The 17,317-nt window shown below is 42.5% G+C and overlaps 1 protein-coding gene across 1 annotated transcript in view; it reads right to left on the bottom strand.

The window, feature by feature from the left end:
• Positions 1-16,705, bottom strand: part of ITPRID2 (ITPR interacting domain containing 2) — a 31,215-nt gene extending 14,510 nt beyond the window's left edge. The window contains exons 1-5 of the mRNA XM_082001427.1: positions 16,647-16,705; positions 15,921-16,129; positions 14,321-15,006; positions 10,608-10,680; positions 2,719-2,810 (exon numbers count right to left, since the gene is read on the bottom strand). Of these exons, the coding sequence (XP_081857553.1) occupies positions 2,719-2,810; positions 10,608-10,680; positions 14,321-15,006; positions 15,921-16,129; positions 16,647-16,690 (1,104 nt within the window). The 5' untranslated portion in view covers positions 16,691-16,705. The remainder of the gene's footprint in view (positions 1-2,718; positions 2,811-10,607; positions 10,681-14,320; positions 15,007-15,920; positions 16,130-16,646) is intronic.
• Positions 16,706-17,317: the final 612 nt, after the last annotated feature.

The raw sequence follows: 17,317 nt of genomic DNA, 5'->3' as shown, positions 1-17,317 counted from the left end.
CTCCCATATAGAAAGGTTTCAGCGCTGACTGTAAACGAAGGGTGGTATTAGGGAATGCACACAGAGAAGTGAGGAATACTGCAGACTGTAGCAAAACTAGTGTCACAGGACAACACTAAGAATGGGAAAACCAGCCTGCCTATATACTTGGCCTGTTTTAAGTCACAGAATTATTTGAGACTGAGAATCTCACATCAGGCTGCTAATCTCTGTTGAAGACTGCATCCAGTACTATTACCCTCGCACTTCCTTCCCTTCTTTCTCCTAATACTTCTTCCCCTTTTCATTCATAAATCACAGTTTAAAGCAGAGCACATGCATGAGGGAGCTGCCAATTTAATAGGTACAAATGGCAGGAAAAGCATTTAAGAGAAAGGAAAAAAAAAAAAAGATCTATGGATTGCAAAGCACAGTCCTTAGACTGACCTGACTGACTGGTGTATTTACAAGTGGACTAGACATTTTCATAAGAATATGTGGTACAAAGTACAGCCTTGGAAGTTTACTATAGCTGATGCATGAACTAGAAATTTAGAGAAGCTTTTCCCATCTCTAATTTCTGCAGCTCTCACTGCTGTTAGGATACTAACTATTAGTTCCTTCTAGAGAGATTACTTATGGTGTATGTCAGGCAATAGTTCCTCCTGCAAGCATCTAGAAGAAAATTTCAGTCATAAAGGTCATCTTCGTAAGTATGTACTTAACATTGCACTCTCTGGCACAGCCACAAACTAGTATGAAAGACTGTGCTCAGATACTGCTTAAGTCAAAGGTATTAAATGAACAAAAGATTGTAATGTCTAGGTGAAATTAGGTGTGCTACATGTGTGCACATCTGTGTCTCTCATCACTTACAAGTCAGGCAAGCAAAACTTCAAGAACTTGGATGGAGAATTCTCCTAGCTTCTTTGGTAACATGAAACTCCCCTGCAGAACATCTCAATGCCAAAAATCTCCCTTAGAAATCTTCATTTTGGATGTCAGGGATGAGGGGTACACAGTTCCAGTTTTTGAGTTTCCTCCTGAGTTTCAGAGGAATGCTACGGCTGCTAGAGTCAATTATTTAACAGTAGATGGCACTAACTTACCATACTTTCAAGAAACAATATACACCCCTCCGTATCCCCTTCATCTTTTCACAGGTTCTGTTCACTAGCTGCCAAGTTCTCATTTCCCCTAGTCTCATCATTCACCCATATTCTCTGAATTCAGCTCAGCATTTGGTCTGAATACAGCCGTGAAGGTGGCAGAAGAGAGCCTAGCAACTCCATGGCACAAACCTTCTGCAGTCTCAATACATCTTTTCAAAACAGCATAATAGAAAGCAGAAAAATGCCTTTACAGCCAACACAAATTCCACCAGTCTTCCAGTGAAGAGGCACTTAGTTGCAACATGCTTAATCAGGACTCTTAACCAGGTTGCAACCAATATAAAGATCAGGAGTAAGGAACTCAAATCTGAGTCGCCTTCTAACATGCCTGTCAACTTCAGTGCAGTCCCAGTTTAGCAGAAAGCAGAACCAGTATGTCAGACTATTATGCTCATTACAGAGACTTGGGCTCATGATTTCCTTTGTTCACTCTCTTGCTCTTGGAAAGTGTAAGCTAATGTTTCAGGAAGACACAAAGACTAGCACTCTCTTGGCTTTCATTTTGGTACTTAGTTGAGAAACTACTAAACCGGAAAGCACAGAATACCAGTACCAAAACAGAAAAGCAACGTTGATGGATGGAGAGGGTGGGTATCTCTTCCTAGTAAGTGCCAAACAGCTCTTAAAATGTTTGGTGTGCCACAAGGAAAGAAACACACAGTAGCATAAAAAAAAAAAAAAAATTCAGCATCTGCAAGACATAGAAAAGAAGTTACTGGTGATACCCAGAATCCCATCTTTGTATTCCTCCGGACTGTGGTTTAGGTCCCAGACAGCTAATTCATGGCCTTGAGGCCAGGAACCAGCTCAAGAGTTTTCTCTGGCTGATTGACAGGCCAACCAAATCATGGCTATTACTGTGCAAATGTTTTAGGAGAGGCAAGAGAACACCTCTCCTAAATATCAGGTACAATGCTGAGCAAACGTGTATTTAGACATCTAAACACCATGCTGGAACAAAAGCCTCCCCTGAGTCATGCAGTCTCTGGTCAGTATCACGGCAAGTTCTGGGACTGAGATCAAAGGAATCGGAACAAGAAAGAGTGTGGGAGCTCAAGATCAACGAAACATTAGTATACCTTCATAGAAAAGTTAGTATGAAATTGTTTGCACTTTCTGTCAGCTGCTAACTGGAGAAAAAAAAAAGAAAAATATGTGGGGAAAAAAAAATATGTAGGGAAAAAAAGAGTGTGGAGGCAAAAGTGATACAAGAAATGAAATGATCAGCAAAAAAGCTAAAGTCTTTCATAACCTTAATCTCTACCCACTGCAGCCATAAGAGGAGTGGACTACGATTCTGAAGCCTCAGTCAGTGAGAAAAGATACACCAGAAACAGCAAACAGGACACACTGAACTTAGAGCTTATTCCAGGCCCAAGTATACCCAGATTATCCTACCAGAAAGGCTTTCAAATTTCAACACAGTTCTCTAAGGGACTCATCAGGTCCAGCTCTGAAAATGAAAAGTTTATAGGATCTAGACTGATGGTCATCCCTCCTGCTCTCCCCAGGTCCTTAGTGTCCCACAATAATCGGTAATATTTCAACCACAGTACGGGAACCTTACCTGAAGCTGATTAAATGGAGAACAATCTGTGGAGGAGTCCTCAGCGAAGCCACTGCTGTCAGAATGCTGACTCGCAGTCCGTAACAGCTGATCTGTTTAAAACAAGCAAAACCCAACCGTAATTACATTACAAATCACAACCTTTCAAGCCCAATCACATTCAATACACGCTTTCCTTTTACATCAAAGTAACATTAAGTGGATAACACAATTCCTTTTCAAGTTCCACTTGGAACAATACAGAGGAACAGTTTGTTTCGACTAAAACCTCTTCTCATGCAAAGCCCTATTTATGCAACTTCAAGCAGCAGTGGAAGACGAACCATCTTTTACATTTTTCTTTCCTGTACCGTGGAAAAAAAAAAAAAACCAACACTCTGCAGATGTTGCCACTGCTGGAGTTTTCCTTCCGCAAAACTGAATCGCTGGTTAATTCACATGCAGGCAGTGGAACAGTTGCTTTTGTATTGACACGTACAGATTCGCCACCCCTCCTGATCATGGAGATAGAGGAGATCACTCGTCTCCTGCCAGCCTACACCACCCCATCCACGCAGAGGAACAGCACCACATGAGCAGAGAGGGCGACGCACAGGACTGCAAACTGCTGGAGATGGTCCTCTGCTGGTTTAGCGGGCAGATACAAAACATCTCTGACACATCAACGGGCAATCTGCCAAAGCACAATCCCAGCGCTCATTTTATACACGAACGATAAGATCCTCCGGCTTGTTCCTTTCTACTTAACATTAGCTAAGTGTTAAAATAGCCTAAAGAGACTCCAACATCCTCAGTGCTACCCCGGCGTAGCTTCCTCTGGTGCAAGCACTATAGCCACAAAGCTACTTTTCAGGGAGATGTGCATAAGCTCTGCAGTACGGTATTGCGTGTACATCGTTCCCCACTAGACATGGGAGGCACTCATCAGGTATGGGGTTTACCTTACAGCACCATAAACATTTTGCTTAGCCAGACAGCAGCCTGGGCAGCAACCGTATCTCACCTCTAGTTCTCAGCAGAAGTGTGAAAGCTTGGAGGTGGGATGAGACCACAGGAGCCTCTATCACCCAGGCCCCTGCAGCCTCCTCCTCACCCTGGGGCGAGAGCTTGCTGCCATCTGCTTGGAGGCTCAACGCAGCATTTTGCCCCACATTCCTTCAACCATTTAACTGTCATCATATAATTAATCCCAGTTCACAGCTCAGTGCATTGGAATGCATTATGAAAACTGTTTTGAAACTGTTGGATATTCAGAACTAATTTTTTTTTAGTATTAATTTTGATGAGCATTTCACTTAACGCAGAAATAAAAGCCTGCACAGGCCCAGAGGTTTGTGAACACCAGGAGAGGGAAGCTGCCCATTAAACTTCTGTATCAGTAATTTCACACAGCTTTTAGGGAGTGCCTTTCAAATTGTGTTGCTGTTCTGTTATCATGGTAGCCACAATATCCTGTGATGATAAACAACTTTTCTACCTCAAGACAGACATCCCCACCCAGCTCCCAGTGAAGACAATGGAAATTACTTCCCTGAGAACTGGACTAGCTCTTATTAACTGCCCAATACAACTAATACGACTGAAAGAGCGTGCCATGAACAGGTTGCCACTACAGCTGAGGCTGGTGGGAAGCTGCCACCTCCTCCAAGGTGAATAGTCACCTACGTTGGTCTCCTCTCTGTCTCTTTCCCCATTTGGTGAATTTTAATTTAAAAGGAAAAAGCACTACTGGTGAAAGCCTTAGCCACAGGGGAGAGATTCCAACTAGTTCAGATAAAGCAATTCACCAGTGCGTGTGCTGGCATCTGCTTTCATGTGCATGAAGTTTATTACTGCTCAAGAAAAATATTGACTTGACCTTCTATTTCCTTCTCAGTCAGTATTTCCTTTTCAGCTATTAAAAAAATTCACATATAAATATATGTATACATGTCTCTTCAAATCAATTCTTGGTCTCCTCGGAGATATAGTACTAAAGTAAAAATCAGTGTTTTAGATGATTTTCTATAGCATTTGTTATTTACGCACATGCTTTGACAGCCTTACATGACAGATAATGCCAGTCAAGTAGTCAGCCTAGAGCAGAGGCACTCATACCTGCCTCATCATCTTTATTCATGGCACAAGACAAGCACAGCATGAACAAATTCAGACTGCCTTGGTTCCACCTAAGGAGACATCCCCTTAATACAGTCATCCCTTGCTTTCTGTGTTGCAGAGCTGCTAGGACTTTTTTTTTTTTACATATATATATTTTAAAGCAAATCAGAGAAGGCATTTTTTGTAAGTATGAGTAGATGACTTCTACCACACTTTACCCTTGTCTGTTGTAAGTTCTCAGAGTTCTCCACTACACCACTATCATGTAAATGCAGTAAAAACTTTTAAAGAACAGGAATCTCTACTGCTTCAGTAGTGAAATGACAAGGTTTGGCTCTGTAAAGACTGGAAATACCAACTAGTACATTGGGATATGGATACTGATATATATACTGATACATATATGTTTATATATATATATACACTGATACATACTATATATATACACTAATACATAATGATAATAATCCACCCTCCTTGCCAACTACTAATCCAGATATACAACCTGCTCTACGGCACTTGAATGTCTCTCAGATTCAAGCAGACAAGGGGAAAAGCATGAAAACATTTTTTAAAAAAAAGCTAAAGAGTTACATTCAGATCTGATTAAAAAGCCTCCTGGCAATGTAGAGTCTTAAGAGGAGGCGGCTGTGGTGAGATATGGTTGCCCTCTCTTCACCTTGAACGCAGAAACCTTAGCACCAAAGGCTGGGCTGTAGGGGCTAATCTGGGATCATCCTTGCCCCACGTACCCCCACTAAGGCAACTTGTACCTTCCACAAAAAGGTCACTGCACAATGCCAACCCTGCAGCCCGAAGCTATTATCAACACTACATAGAGGAGATCTTCTGAACCAGCGGGAGAAGGCCAGAGGCAGCATAATAAGGAAAGCGTGGGAAAAGGAACCAGCCAAGATGGACAAAACCAGAAGGAACAATCAAACTCACGTCCCAGTTAAACAGAGAACAAACGAAAATGCCCCTTGGATTATTGTTTTAAGATGCATTAAAAAAATAAAAATATATTTAGGCACTGAACACATGCCAGAGAAATGTGGGTATTCAGAAATATATCAAATAAGCTGACAAAGTTCTAAACAAGAACAGATGATGAAGAAACAAGTCTGCGGTTTATAAAACATGAGAGCACATATTTATCAGAGAATCACTATCAAGTAATAGAATAATTCATCTATTGTAAAATAATATTCAGCTACCAATGGACTGTTAGTCTCACCAACCCAAACAGTCCCATCAGGTACCTGTCTTATACCTGTATATATATATACAGTCACTCGACTTCTCACACAGCAGAGGAGCAGAAAGACTTGGAAACCGCCCGTGAAGCTTTAGTAATATCAGTGTTTCTTGTACCTGCAGTATTGGCAAAGCTCTAATGCACTCTGTATTTCATGAGATTATTAATAAATTGACATTCCCAATTTAGCTATAAAGTATTCCATGATGGGATTAAATATCTGCTGCCCCTTCTTCCCATATTGATCGCCCCTGCACCCCAGCACTGCCAAAACCAGCCCAGGAGGGAGCCCTGCTGCAGAAACTCCTCAGAGTCCCTGGGGATTTCCTAGCTTCTGGACAGATAAGCAGAGACTCCCACAAATACTAAACCTGTTCCCAAATGTTTTCTTCTTGCTCCCCCATCTCCAACCTCCTGTGGAGCTGCACCCACAGAGAGCTAAAAATACAATATATATTATATCAAGGACACGAAGCACTGATGATGTGCTTCCTTCACTTTCCGGAACTAAATTTTCAAAATTAATAACTGCTTTTGACTATCAGTGTCAGATGCCTTAAAAGAAACAGGTTTGTGGCTACTCAAAATTTCACAGAACCACTGATGTCAGCAACCAGACACTTGCAAATTACAGTGCCTCGAGAATACTTTGTTCTTTACACGTTGTACCTGTATTTGTCTTGTTTGTTGGGCATTTTGGAATGGAAGGTACTGGTGTATAAATATGTTAGGAAGAATTTCGTTTTCCAACTAACAAACCTTCCTTCCAGATAACTTCACAGAATCACTAAGGTTGGAAAGGACCTTCAAGATCATCAAGTCCAACCATTAATCCAGCACCACCATGTCCCCTAAACCATGTCCTGAAGCACCACATCCACAGGTTTTTTGAACACTTCCAGAGGTGGCGACTCCACCACCTCCCTGGGCAGCCTGTTCCAATGCCTGACCACCCTCTCAGTGAAGAAATTTTTCCTAATATCCAATCTAAACCTCCCCTGGCGCAACTTGAGGCCATTTCCTCTCGTCCTATCACTAGTTACTTGGGAGAAGAGACCAACACCCACCTCACCACAACCCCCTTTCAGGTAGTTGTAGAGAGCGATAAGGTCTCCCCTCAGCCTCCTCTTCTCCAGACTAAACAACCCCAGTTCCCTCAGCCGCTCCTCATAAGACTTGTTCTCCAGCCCCCTCACCAGCTTCGTTGCCCTTCTCTGGACACGCTCCAGCACCTCAACATCCTTCTTGTAGTGAGGGGCCCAAAACTGAACACAGGATTCAAGCTGTGGCCTCACCAGTGCTGAGTACAGGGGCACAATCACTTCCCACTTCATGTTCAGGCGGCTGCCAAGCAGCACCCCCAGGTCCCTTTCCGCCGGGCAGCTCTCCAGCCATTCCTCCCCAAGCCTGTAGCGTTGCATGGGGTTGTTGCGGCTGAACTGCAGGACCCGGCACTTGGCCTTATTAAACCTCATACAGTTGGCCTCTGCCCATCGATCCAGCCTGTCCAGATCCCTCTGCAGAGCCCTCCTACCCTCCAGCAGATCAACACTCCCACCCAACTTGGTGTCATCTGCAAACTTGCTGAGGGAGCACTCGATTCCCTCATCCAGATCATCAGTAAAGATATTGAACAAGACCGGCCCCAGAACCGAGCCCTGGGGAACACCGCTTGTGACCGGCCGCCAGCCACATTTAACGCCGTTCACCACAACTCTCTGGGCTCGGCCATCCAGCCAGTTCCTCACGCAGCGAAGAGTAAACCCGTCCAAGCCACAAGCCACCAGTTTCTCCAGGAGAATGCTGTGGGAGACGCTGTCAAAGGCTTTACTAAAGTACAGGCAGAAAACATCCACAGCCTTTCCCTCATCCACTTCGCAATAAGTTTTTTTTGTAGTGGACATTTAGCAGCACTGTATGTTTACAGTGCAAAGCAACTGAAGCTTTTCGTTCTTTACTGCATTCCTAAAAAAACCCACATGCACAAAAATACATCTACATTTGAGGTTTGCAACAACAAAGAACAGAACGCCAGTTTTGGGCATAATGGATAAACTAGTTCAATTCAGTACCTTTTGGAAGGCATAACCTAAAAAGTACATCAAGCTAGTCAATACGATACAGAATTCTTTGTATCCCCTATAAAGTCTTTAACAAAGACAGTACTATAGCAATGCAACCATTTGCAAGCCACTTCGAAAATCTAAACTTACGACTTATAAACAAAGCTAATCTGAAATGAGAAACATGCTTTAGTGGGGAGTCTATGCAGCGAGTAGACTCAGTGCTGTTCAAGCATATCTTAAATGTCCAGATTATTTCAGTAGGAAAGGGAATCTTTTCTTTTTAAATTCAAATACTTCATACCTTATTATATGCCCTCTTGAAATGCCATACAAACTGTTGTAAATGTCAGAGAACGCATCCACAGCCCTCCATGTAGATGTAAAATGACACTGCAAGGTTTGTAACACTCTGTACTGAGCAGCATTAACCCTGCTAATTGGCACAGAAATACTGCTACATGAAAAAAAAAGAAGTACAAATGTATTCCTTCAGGGGAAGCATTCATCTGGAACAAATTTTTTGTTTATGGGTGCTTATGTACAGTAGAGCCAATATCATTGAAAGACGTGGGTCTGTATGAGGATCGTCAACTGAAATCACATTGCAACAGAAGATCGGTGCTTGAATTTCATGCTGATTCCATCTCAAGAGATTGCTAGTGAGAGTGGTATTTCACATTCAGGCAAAATGGCCAGCATTAAGAAGTGACCATTAACTCTGGATGCCTTCAAACTTGGTGAGCACCCACCCTCTGAGAAAACAGGTCTCTACGTTGTCGCATGTTGAATAACTTGCAAAAAAAATTGACTACTGTTTTTTTAACATTTTAGATAAGTTCTTCACCCAATGCTCCCCCTCTTTGCAATTTTACTGAAACCCATACAGAACAAAGTCCTAAGTTTTCGACATCTTCCAGGTGAAATAAAACGTTGGTCTCTGACTAACTTTTAGCAAATGTGCAGGCTTACAATCAGCGTTAATATCCTTGTTAAACAAGTCATAGAAAACTCTAGGCAACACCTGCATTATAACAAAGTGTCATCACTAATCTATGCCAAGTGTATTCAGAAACGGGTGGAATATACTCGCTGGGAAACACGAGCCAGCACGCTCCACTCTTCTGCTATACTGAAGACCCATTGCTAGAACTGCTGCTACATCTCAGCAGGTACACGCAGGACCACCTCAATTTTTTTTTCCTTGCATGGAGGAAGAAGATAGCTACTGGGAACAGAAAACACAAAAATTAACATTTCAGAAGATGAAAAAAAATGTATTTTTCTCCTCCCCGGCTGCAGCTCCTGGTTCCTTAAGTTGCCTTCCTCTGAAAAGCTCTTTCTGAAACTGCCGAGGCCAGGCAAAACAAGGAACTTGACCTGTAGAGAGTGCATCTCTTTATGTGTGATCATGTAAAGCATGTAATCACGAACTTGAAAATACAGCCAAGGGAGAAATGCTGGCAACAGTTAGATAGGCAGTTTCTGGCGGTCCTTCTTGGTGGCCTATGTTTGTAACAGAGGAAGACTAGCGAGTGCAATGCTGTGCTGTGCAAAACACTGCTGAACTAGTAGCACAAGCTATCCCTAATAACTAGGCATTAACCTTCAGCGCTTAGTCCAGAGCATTCTCAACCATGTTAATGCAATTCAGCTGACTGTTCACAAGATTGTCAGTTCATTTGTGAAAAGGCAAATAAGACGATTCCTGTTTCTTAAGACAGGTTTTTCTGCCTTTCTTTAGTATCCAGAGATGCTAGTCATGTTTCACCAAGAAACTGCATAGCTAAGCATGTCACTAAATGAGACAAGCTTTATTCTTCCTTAATTACACACAACAGCTAGAGAACAAACTTCACTTGCCAACGTGGGGCAAAATAACTGTCACAAAGTGAACTTAAAGATCAGTTTTGCTCCTCTCCCAAGCCATAAAATACATAAGTAACATAAATAAAACTTAAAGATGAAAGCACAAATGAAGTGAGCTACAAGAGCCAGTGCACAGAGTTTCCAAGGGAAGGACTGCAATTTCCATGTCGACGCAGAGACACTAGTCTCTGTGCAGCCAGCTTGCAGATGGAGCAGTAGCGCATAGGAAAAAGCTGGATGTATCATGTAATTTAGGTTTAAAACAATATAATTTTAGTTTAAATGGGTATCTTAAATTACAGGATCTGCTACAGAAAAAAAATCCCACACAATCTGTATTAACATTTCAGTCCCTCTGAGCTATCATCAATTGTACAAAAGTGAAAACAGCCAGTGAGGTTATAAGGCTGCTGTCTTGCCTGTAATTTGGTTGCCACTTTGCAGTAATGTTCTGTGATTTAGCTGAAAAAGAAAGCCAGATCTTTTTTATTTCTAAAGAGAAAAGAAACTTTAGAAGTTCTAAATATCTGAATCAGCATTTCAGAGAGGGAAGGACACTCAGCAGACCTCTGTCTCCCAGGAGCTGGAAGTCTACTCACCTTTCCTTGACTTGGTCACTGCCAGCTGGTGAGAAGCTGGAACGTGTGGCAGATCCCCCTCCGTACTCTGGATCTATCGGGAAAAGGAGACCAATATTCTGTCAGGCCAACTGGAATATGTTCCTGTGCTTAAGAATGACCAAGCTATATACATTGCACATGCCAGGGCAAAGAAGTTGTGTTGTTTTTTTTTTCTCCAGTCCAACAGCTTATAATGATTAAGGGAGCAAGTAACATCTCCTTGAACCAACTTCTTATTTCATCAGGTACTCAGCAATGCTCCTGGAGAACAGCGATCCATAGGACAACATCTCTTACTCACAGTGCAGGGCTCCACTTGTTACATTCATCACGCAAGAAGACCTAGAAATCACATCCTGTGACAACACTGAGAGTTCTCAGTTCCTTTTTGATGGAAGACTAAAATAATTGTGTGAAAACACCTTTGACACCTTTACACTACTGTCTGTCCCATTCAGCACTCTTGGCCCCACATTTGAATATAAAAAACAAGCAAAATACATTTAGAAAAATATATCAAGAGGTCAGCACATAAGAATTGTCATCTGCTGCCCTACCAACTATCTCCCACAAGCCACCAATCCTCCAGAAGGACCCAGACCCTGCCAGAACCTACTCCAGACTTCACCACGCCACTACTCGTGGAAATACTTCTTGTGTCTTCCTGTACAAAAAAGGAAGATAATGTATTCAGAGCCATGCAGATTTCAACTGGGAAACTTAAAATTACATGAAAATTAATCCTATTAAGTAATCACTTTGTAACACAGCAATATTAAGAAAGCAGTTCTCAGACAACCGTTCAAACAATGAAAAGAACATGCCTAAAATCTCAACAGGGAGGCCTTCATTTAGTTAAAAACCTAGAATACGTTTTCTCTTTTATGTGCTCCAGAAAAAATCCTAATGGTTCACATAGAAGTCTACATGCACAAAACCCCCAATCCAACAACCCCCAGCTCTTCCCTCTAACAAGCTGCCTGCCTAATTTCAAAACTACCAAGCAATGAAATCTGCATCTCCATTTTTGATCAACTTAAAAACACAAAATCAGGAGACTGATGGTTTTAAGCCCAAATTAGTATTTGGCTAAAGCAGCAGCTATATTTGCATTGATATCATGTGTCTAGCAGCCAGGGTGCATTTTCTCAGTTACAAGGGTTTTGAGAAGTACTTGGCCTGAACATTTCACCATTAATAAGTGATAGCATTACTCTTGCACAGTAAGTTAAGAGGCCTCTGTTCCTTTAGGAGATGAAGGCTGTACCAAATGGGTAAACCCTTATTTTGCCCAAATGCAGGGGAGCATAGAAGAGACTCACTGTTTAAGTTTTTAAGAAGTTTAAAAAAAAAAAAAAAAAAAAAAAGGAAGAGCAAGTAATCTTACAGGCTCTTTGATCAGACTGGCATTCCGGGAAAGTTGTCTTGATTCTCCCAAACCTCCCAGTTTCCGATGGCTAACTTTGCAGCCTCCCAACAGCTAAGCCTCTCCTCATCTAAATACCCTCCACCTCCTGCCCTTGTCTGGGAGACGGCATCCTGGCTGCATCCACAGCACGGCGCAGCTCCACGAGCGCACCGAAGCACTCCCCTCTCCTTCCCCTGTCCCTTCAGCCAATATTGGTGCTGGTGAACGACCTTCAGGACTGTAACTGGCCGCCTCAGGAGCGGGTGTTTGGGGGAAATCCTGCCCTGACTCACTCCCGCACTAGCTATCTTCACAGCCACAGACTTCCGAAGGGCACTCGAACCTCCAAGGCATTCGTAAGCATGGAAAGAGCTGCCTTGATAGATCTGTCATCTTTCGTACGTGTATGAATGCACTCCAAGCCAAGCTGGGAAAACGGGAGGAGGAGTTATTGTCACTATTTCTAATACAGTTTATTATTCATTATACCCTGCCTAGAAACACACAAAAATAAAATCATGCTGCCAGGTATTGTTCTAAAGTTTCTTCAACAAAACCCAATCCCTCCCTCCCAGGGATCTGTAGGCAGTTGATATGTATGTATCATATTGTGTAAACAAAAATTTACCACTATCCCACCCCACATCGCATGTTGCCTTGCCAAAACAGCTGTGTTTATGTACTGGCATCATTGCAAAGTGTGTCAACCAAAACTTCGCAAACGCATTGCATTCGGCTTGTGCAGAATTCGGCAAGTCCTCTTCATGTCATAACCCTTTACAGTCCAACTTAGTCTGAAGGAAAATTCCATTCCTCTTTTTTTTTTTTAAAAAAAATATATTAGCTGTTTCAACTTTGCCCAAGAGCACCAAAAAATGTATTTCTCTTCTGGGATACATGGCAAATGCATTGCCACTCAGACCCCTCCCACTGTGCCAACGCAAACATCTCTGCAGCTACACAACAAACTGGATCAAGAAAATTATCCAACTGAAAACTAAGCCAGGAAAAATAAATCAATCAAAATACACTGGGTTTCTTTTTCCCCCTCTCAGCTGGACCAATCCTTTGTTCTGGGTTGAGTAGATGGCCACACAACATGTGAGTGATGACACACAAGCACAAACAAGTGGCAGGAACTACAAAAGGCTGGATTACCTTTTCCTACTTAATGAGTGCCTTCAGCTACAACATTAGTCAATTTAGAAGAGCTTGTAATGACAATACGACACTAGACGCAGTATATACTAAACCATCACTTCATTGCTGTAAAACTCAGGGGTTTTCTATTCACTTGCTTTCTTCACTCATTTCACCAATGAAATCACAGTCCTTCATTTTACATAACTATTTCACATAGACAAAAAAATTAACTGCTGAACTGTTAACATGAACCACTTTGAAATGTGTCCACAAAAACATCTACTAATTTAAGTTAGGACAGATCTTATAATTCAAGGTGTGAGCCTATGCAAGACATTGCATTCTTGAATTTGTAGGCTGCACGTTTACTAGTCAAATAAACAAAGCACTTACAGGAACCTGGGAATTAAAATCCCTTTGGGACATTTATTAATCAAAAAATGGATACATGCATTTATGAAGATATTAAAAGGCAGCTAGCACAGAATTTGTAACTAAGTCATAGCCAAAGGCACGTCAAACAACAGCTTTCAGAGTGCTAATTTCCAGAGACTAAACAAATCGACATACAGTAGATTGTCATCAAAACCAAAAGTTGCACAAGATGAGCACCTTACCCTACATGATAGGTCCTTTCCCTTTCATGCAACAACACTCTTGCTCCATCCACAAATTCATCCTTAATCAATATCAATTGATAATCTGCATTTACTTTTAGGCAACAAAAACAATGACTTCCAGTTAGAAATTTAAGCAAAGGAAAAATGTAAAACCAAAGGCTTTTATATACACAAAGCCTAACCTAGATCTGTTTCCACAGAAAAAGTTCCTAGCAGTTTTGCCAGTGACTGCGATTACCTGAGCTCAATGAAAAAAAGAATGAGGACTTTCCTGCTGACTCTCAGGACAACAACAACAACAACAACAACAACAGCAAACAGCAGCAGCACCAAGCTATTTCATTACGAGGATCAATTAAAGCAGTCTACCAAGAGAAAGCAACAACTGTCCTATCACTTGGAGAATTTAAAGTATTCCTGAAGAAAACACTGTCAACTACATAGGAGGGAACATTCCTCTGCTGGCAGCTGGCAAGTTATGTAAACTGTTTGCAAAAACAAAGTCATCTATCTCCACCTACCTCTTCCATCTCAAAGGAGTCCTTCTGCTGCAGCATTAGATTCATTATGGATGGGTTTGCGAGGGGAGCGGAGGGGTCTCTACCTGATGATGCCAGAGGCAGCCTTTGCGTCGAGGTGCTGCTGTTGGATGTATTGGAACTGCTGCTGAGGCTTGGTGAGTGCAAAAAACCAGATTCTTCACACGGTCTATCCTGGGTGCTTGCCAACCTGATGCTTTGCACATCTGCTGGAGGCACAGTACCCTCATCAGTCCCAGCAGGAAGGTTTGCAGGTTTATGTGTATCCGCAGCATTTGTCTGACTATTGGCTATCTCCTCCTTTACAGTAGCCAAAAAAGAGGGAGAATCTTTCTTTTTAGAGTATTTTGGTAATTTAGATTCATTTTTAACATCATTTTCCTCGCTCTCTGGTTCAGCTGGACTTTTCCCTTTCTCAACAGGCGAAGGAGTTGAGCAGCCGCTACCATCGGCTTGCTGTGTGCCACACAGATTGAGCTTTGACAAGGTCTTCATTAACCGACTGGCTGTATTGCTGCGATTTAAAGGGGGAGGGCTGGATGCCTCTTTGCTGGAAGACACTGAATTCATACTACCAATTTTCTGCAAAGGAGTCCCAGAGACTTGAGAATACAAAGAAGAAAAAGCATTGGCCACAGTAGTAAGCACTTCAATCTGACGAAAACGACCTGCACAAGAACGAAACGTAAGGCACAGTTTAAGAGGATGTTTGCTGTCATCACATTCCAGAATTGTTGATCTGTCTCTACACTATGGTTTGAATTCTCAAGAGACACCTCTTTGTTCATAACTGAAGGAGGAACTTTCATCATAACCTCTGCCCGCCCCAAATCTCCTCCTACTTGTACCAAGGGTCCCAAAGGTTGACTGAACACTGCCTAGCCCTGTAACATGAAAGTGATGCCACACAGTAGGGAGAAATGGAAAAAACCTTTGCAAGAGTGTTTGCTAAATGTGTGAGGAGAACAGCACGGAAAGCTTTCACAAAATAAAAAAGGGACACAGGTAGGCAAGTGCAAGTTAATTTACAAAGTGCTAAGAAGAAAAGGGTTACTGGCATTACTTTCTCCATCTACAAGCACAACAGGGCATTTCAGCTATGCCCTCATTTCAGAAACGCTCATTATTGACCTAACAAAGCTCCTGTCCAAGTCAATAGAAATACTGGCTCAGATTTTAACAACTACAGAAGTAGGTCGCTGCTGACAGCTTTCAAAAATCCCACCCGGATACTGAAGTACATACGAAAAAGATGGATATTGCTATTTGTTTCAGTGCTCTACAGTTACAACAGAAGACAAGCTTAGGAGCAAGAAACAGGAATGATACAAACCAGTAGGCAATATATCTTACGGGATGCCTTTCATTGCCCTCCCCCACTATACACCCCAAGGTGTACAACACTGATGGTCACCTCTTGCCGTATTTAAGACCAAGCAAGAGTTTTATAATAGATTCTGAATAGAATTTGGCCTTCGGGCTGTAATGGGCATTTGCCAGAATATTAGATACAACCTTCTTTTAGGGTTGTTTACATAGTTAAAAAACTTTAAAATAAACTTTGCTTCAAAGACATACTTACTTGTTAAGGCAAAGTTTGGATTTTCCACTTCCATGCGTTGTATTTGGGCATTCAAAAATACTTTGATATCTATTCCTCTGGCAAATGATGATGAATTAAAAAACCTTGCTGGAATTTTTGAAGCAATATCTGGTTCATCTCTTCCAAACCCAAGGTTATAGAGCACTTCTTCAGGATCTTCCTCATAAAGCTCCAGTAATTCAGAAACACTAGACAGATGAAAAGATATTTACTACTTGTCTCCTTTAAAGACCCAGTCCCTTCTGTCCAGCTGCTAATTCAGCCCAGTAGCCAGCTTGGTCTATTGATCTTTCGACTTCTACAGCTCAGTGTGCTTGAGGAAATAATTGTGGAGACCTCTGCACCTGAAGTTTTGGTTCCCATCACCAGAGACATTGGTTCAGACACATCTCAGATCCAATCCTGTAATTTATAAAGTCAGCCCTAATTCTGCAGAGCTCCGATTTTAAAATGTCATTAAAATTTCAGACGTTTCTAACATTTAGGCCCATTTGTTAGTATTTACTGCAAACCACAACTGAAAACAAATAGCAGTTTTTCAAGCAGCCAAATGAAAATTCCCTTCTCTGCTACTAAACACAACAATGCACATAAATCAAGCCAGGTCCATTTAACTGAGGAACAGAAGTAGTGAGTTTTGCCAGCAAAACACGGCCAAATTCCACTCAACTGTGCCATGACCTTCAAAGCAAAGTACTCTTTTACCTTGACACAGTCGCACTGCTTTTTCCAGACCCAGTGGAGTTCATACTTCTACCCTTCTGGTGGAACTGCAGCCTCCTCTCCTTCGCCAGCACACCATTGCTGTCAACACAAACGGAGAAGACCCCTGTGATAAACCCCTTTCGTTCAGGGACGCGATTCTCCATCTCGGAGGAGAGCTAAGCCTCCAGCGCCGCTGAATTTCTCTTTTCCCCTTCAGTGTTATCTGGTTTATATTAGCCATGTCATTTATTGAAATACAATAACAAAAGCGAATCCTGGGACGCCTCAGTAAAAATTTGTGTAGACGGTAAGAATTTGAAGGCAAATGCAAGCTGAATAAACATATCCCTCATCTCCCCTTGCTGCCCCACCCTTCCGATCCCACCCTCCTCCAGTGAGGAAGCCTCGGGTGAGCTGCTCTCTCCTGCCTTTCCCTGCCCTTCCCCGTGCCGCTGCCTCCTCCGGCAGGGCCACCACTCCATGCCTCGGGTAGCCGGCTCCCCCTCACCCTTGGCTGCCACCCGCGCAAGGCTGCGAGCCGCCCCGGCAGCGGCTGGGGAAGCTGAAGAGGCTCCAGGCTGGAGGAAACGGAGCAAGACGAGCTCCAAGCCAGACTGCCAGCCAGTTTCTTTCCCAGTCCCAAACTATTTCTTCCCTGCATCTGGAGAAGC

This window comes from Phaethon aethereus (genome assembly GCF_964289735.1).
Source record: "Phaethon aethereus genome assembly, chromosome: 6".
Taxonomy (NCBI): Eukaryota; Metazoa; Chordata; class Aves; order Phaethontiformes; family Phaethontidae; genus Phaethon; species Phaethon aethereus.
The sequence above is the reverse complement of the archived record's forward strand: the minus strand, read 5'-3'. Positions and strand labels throughout refer to the sequence as shown.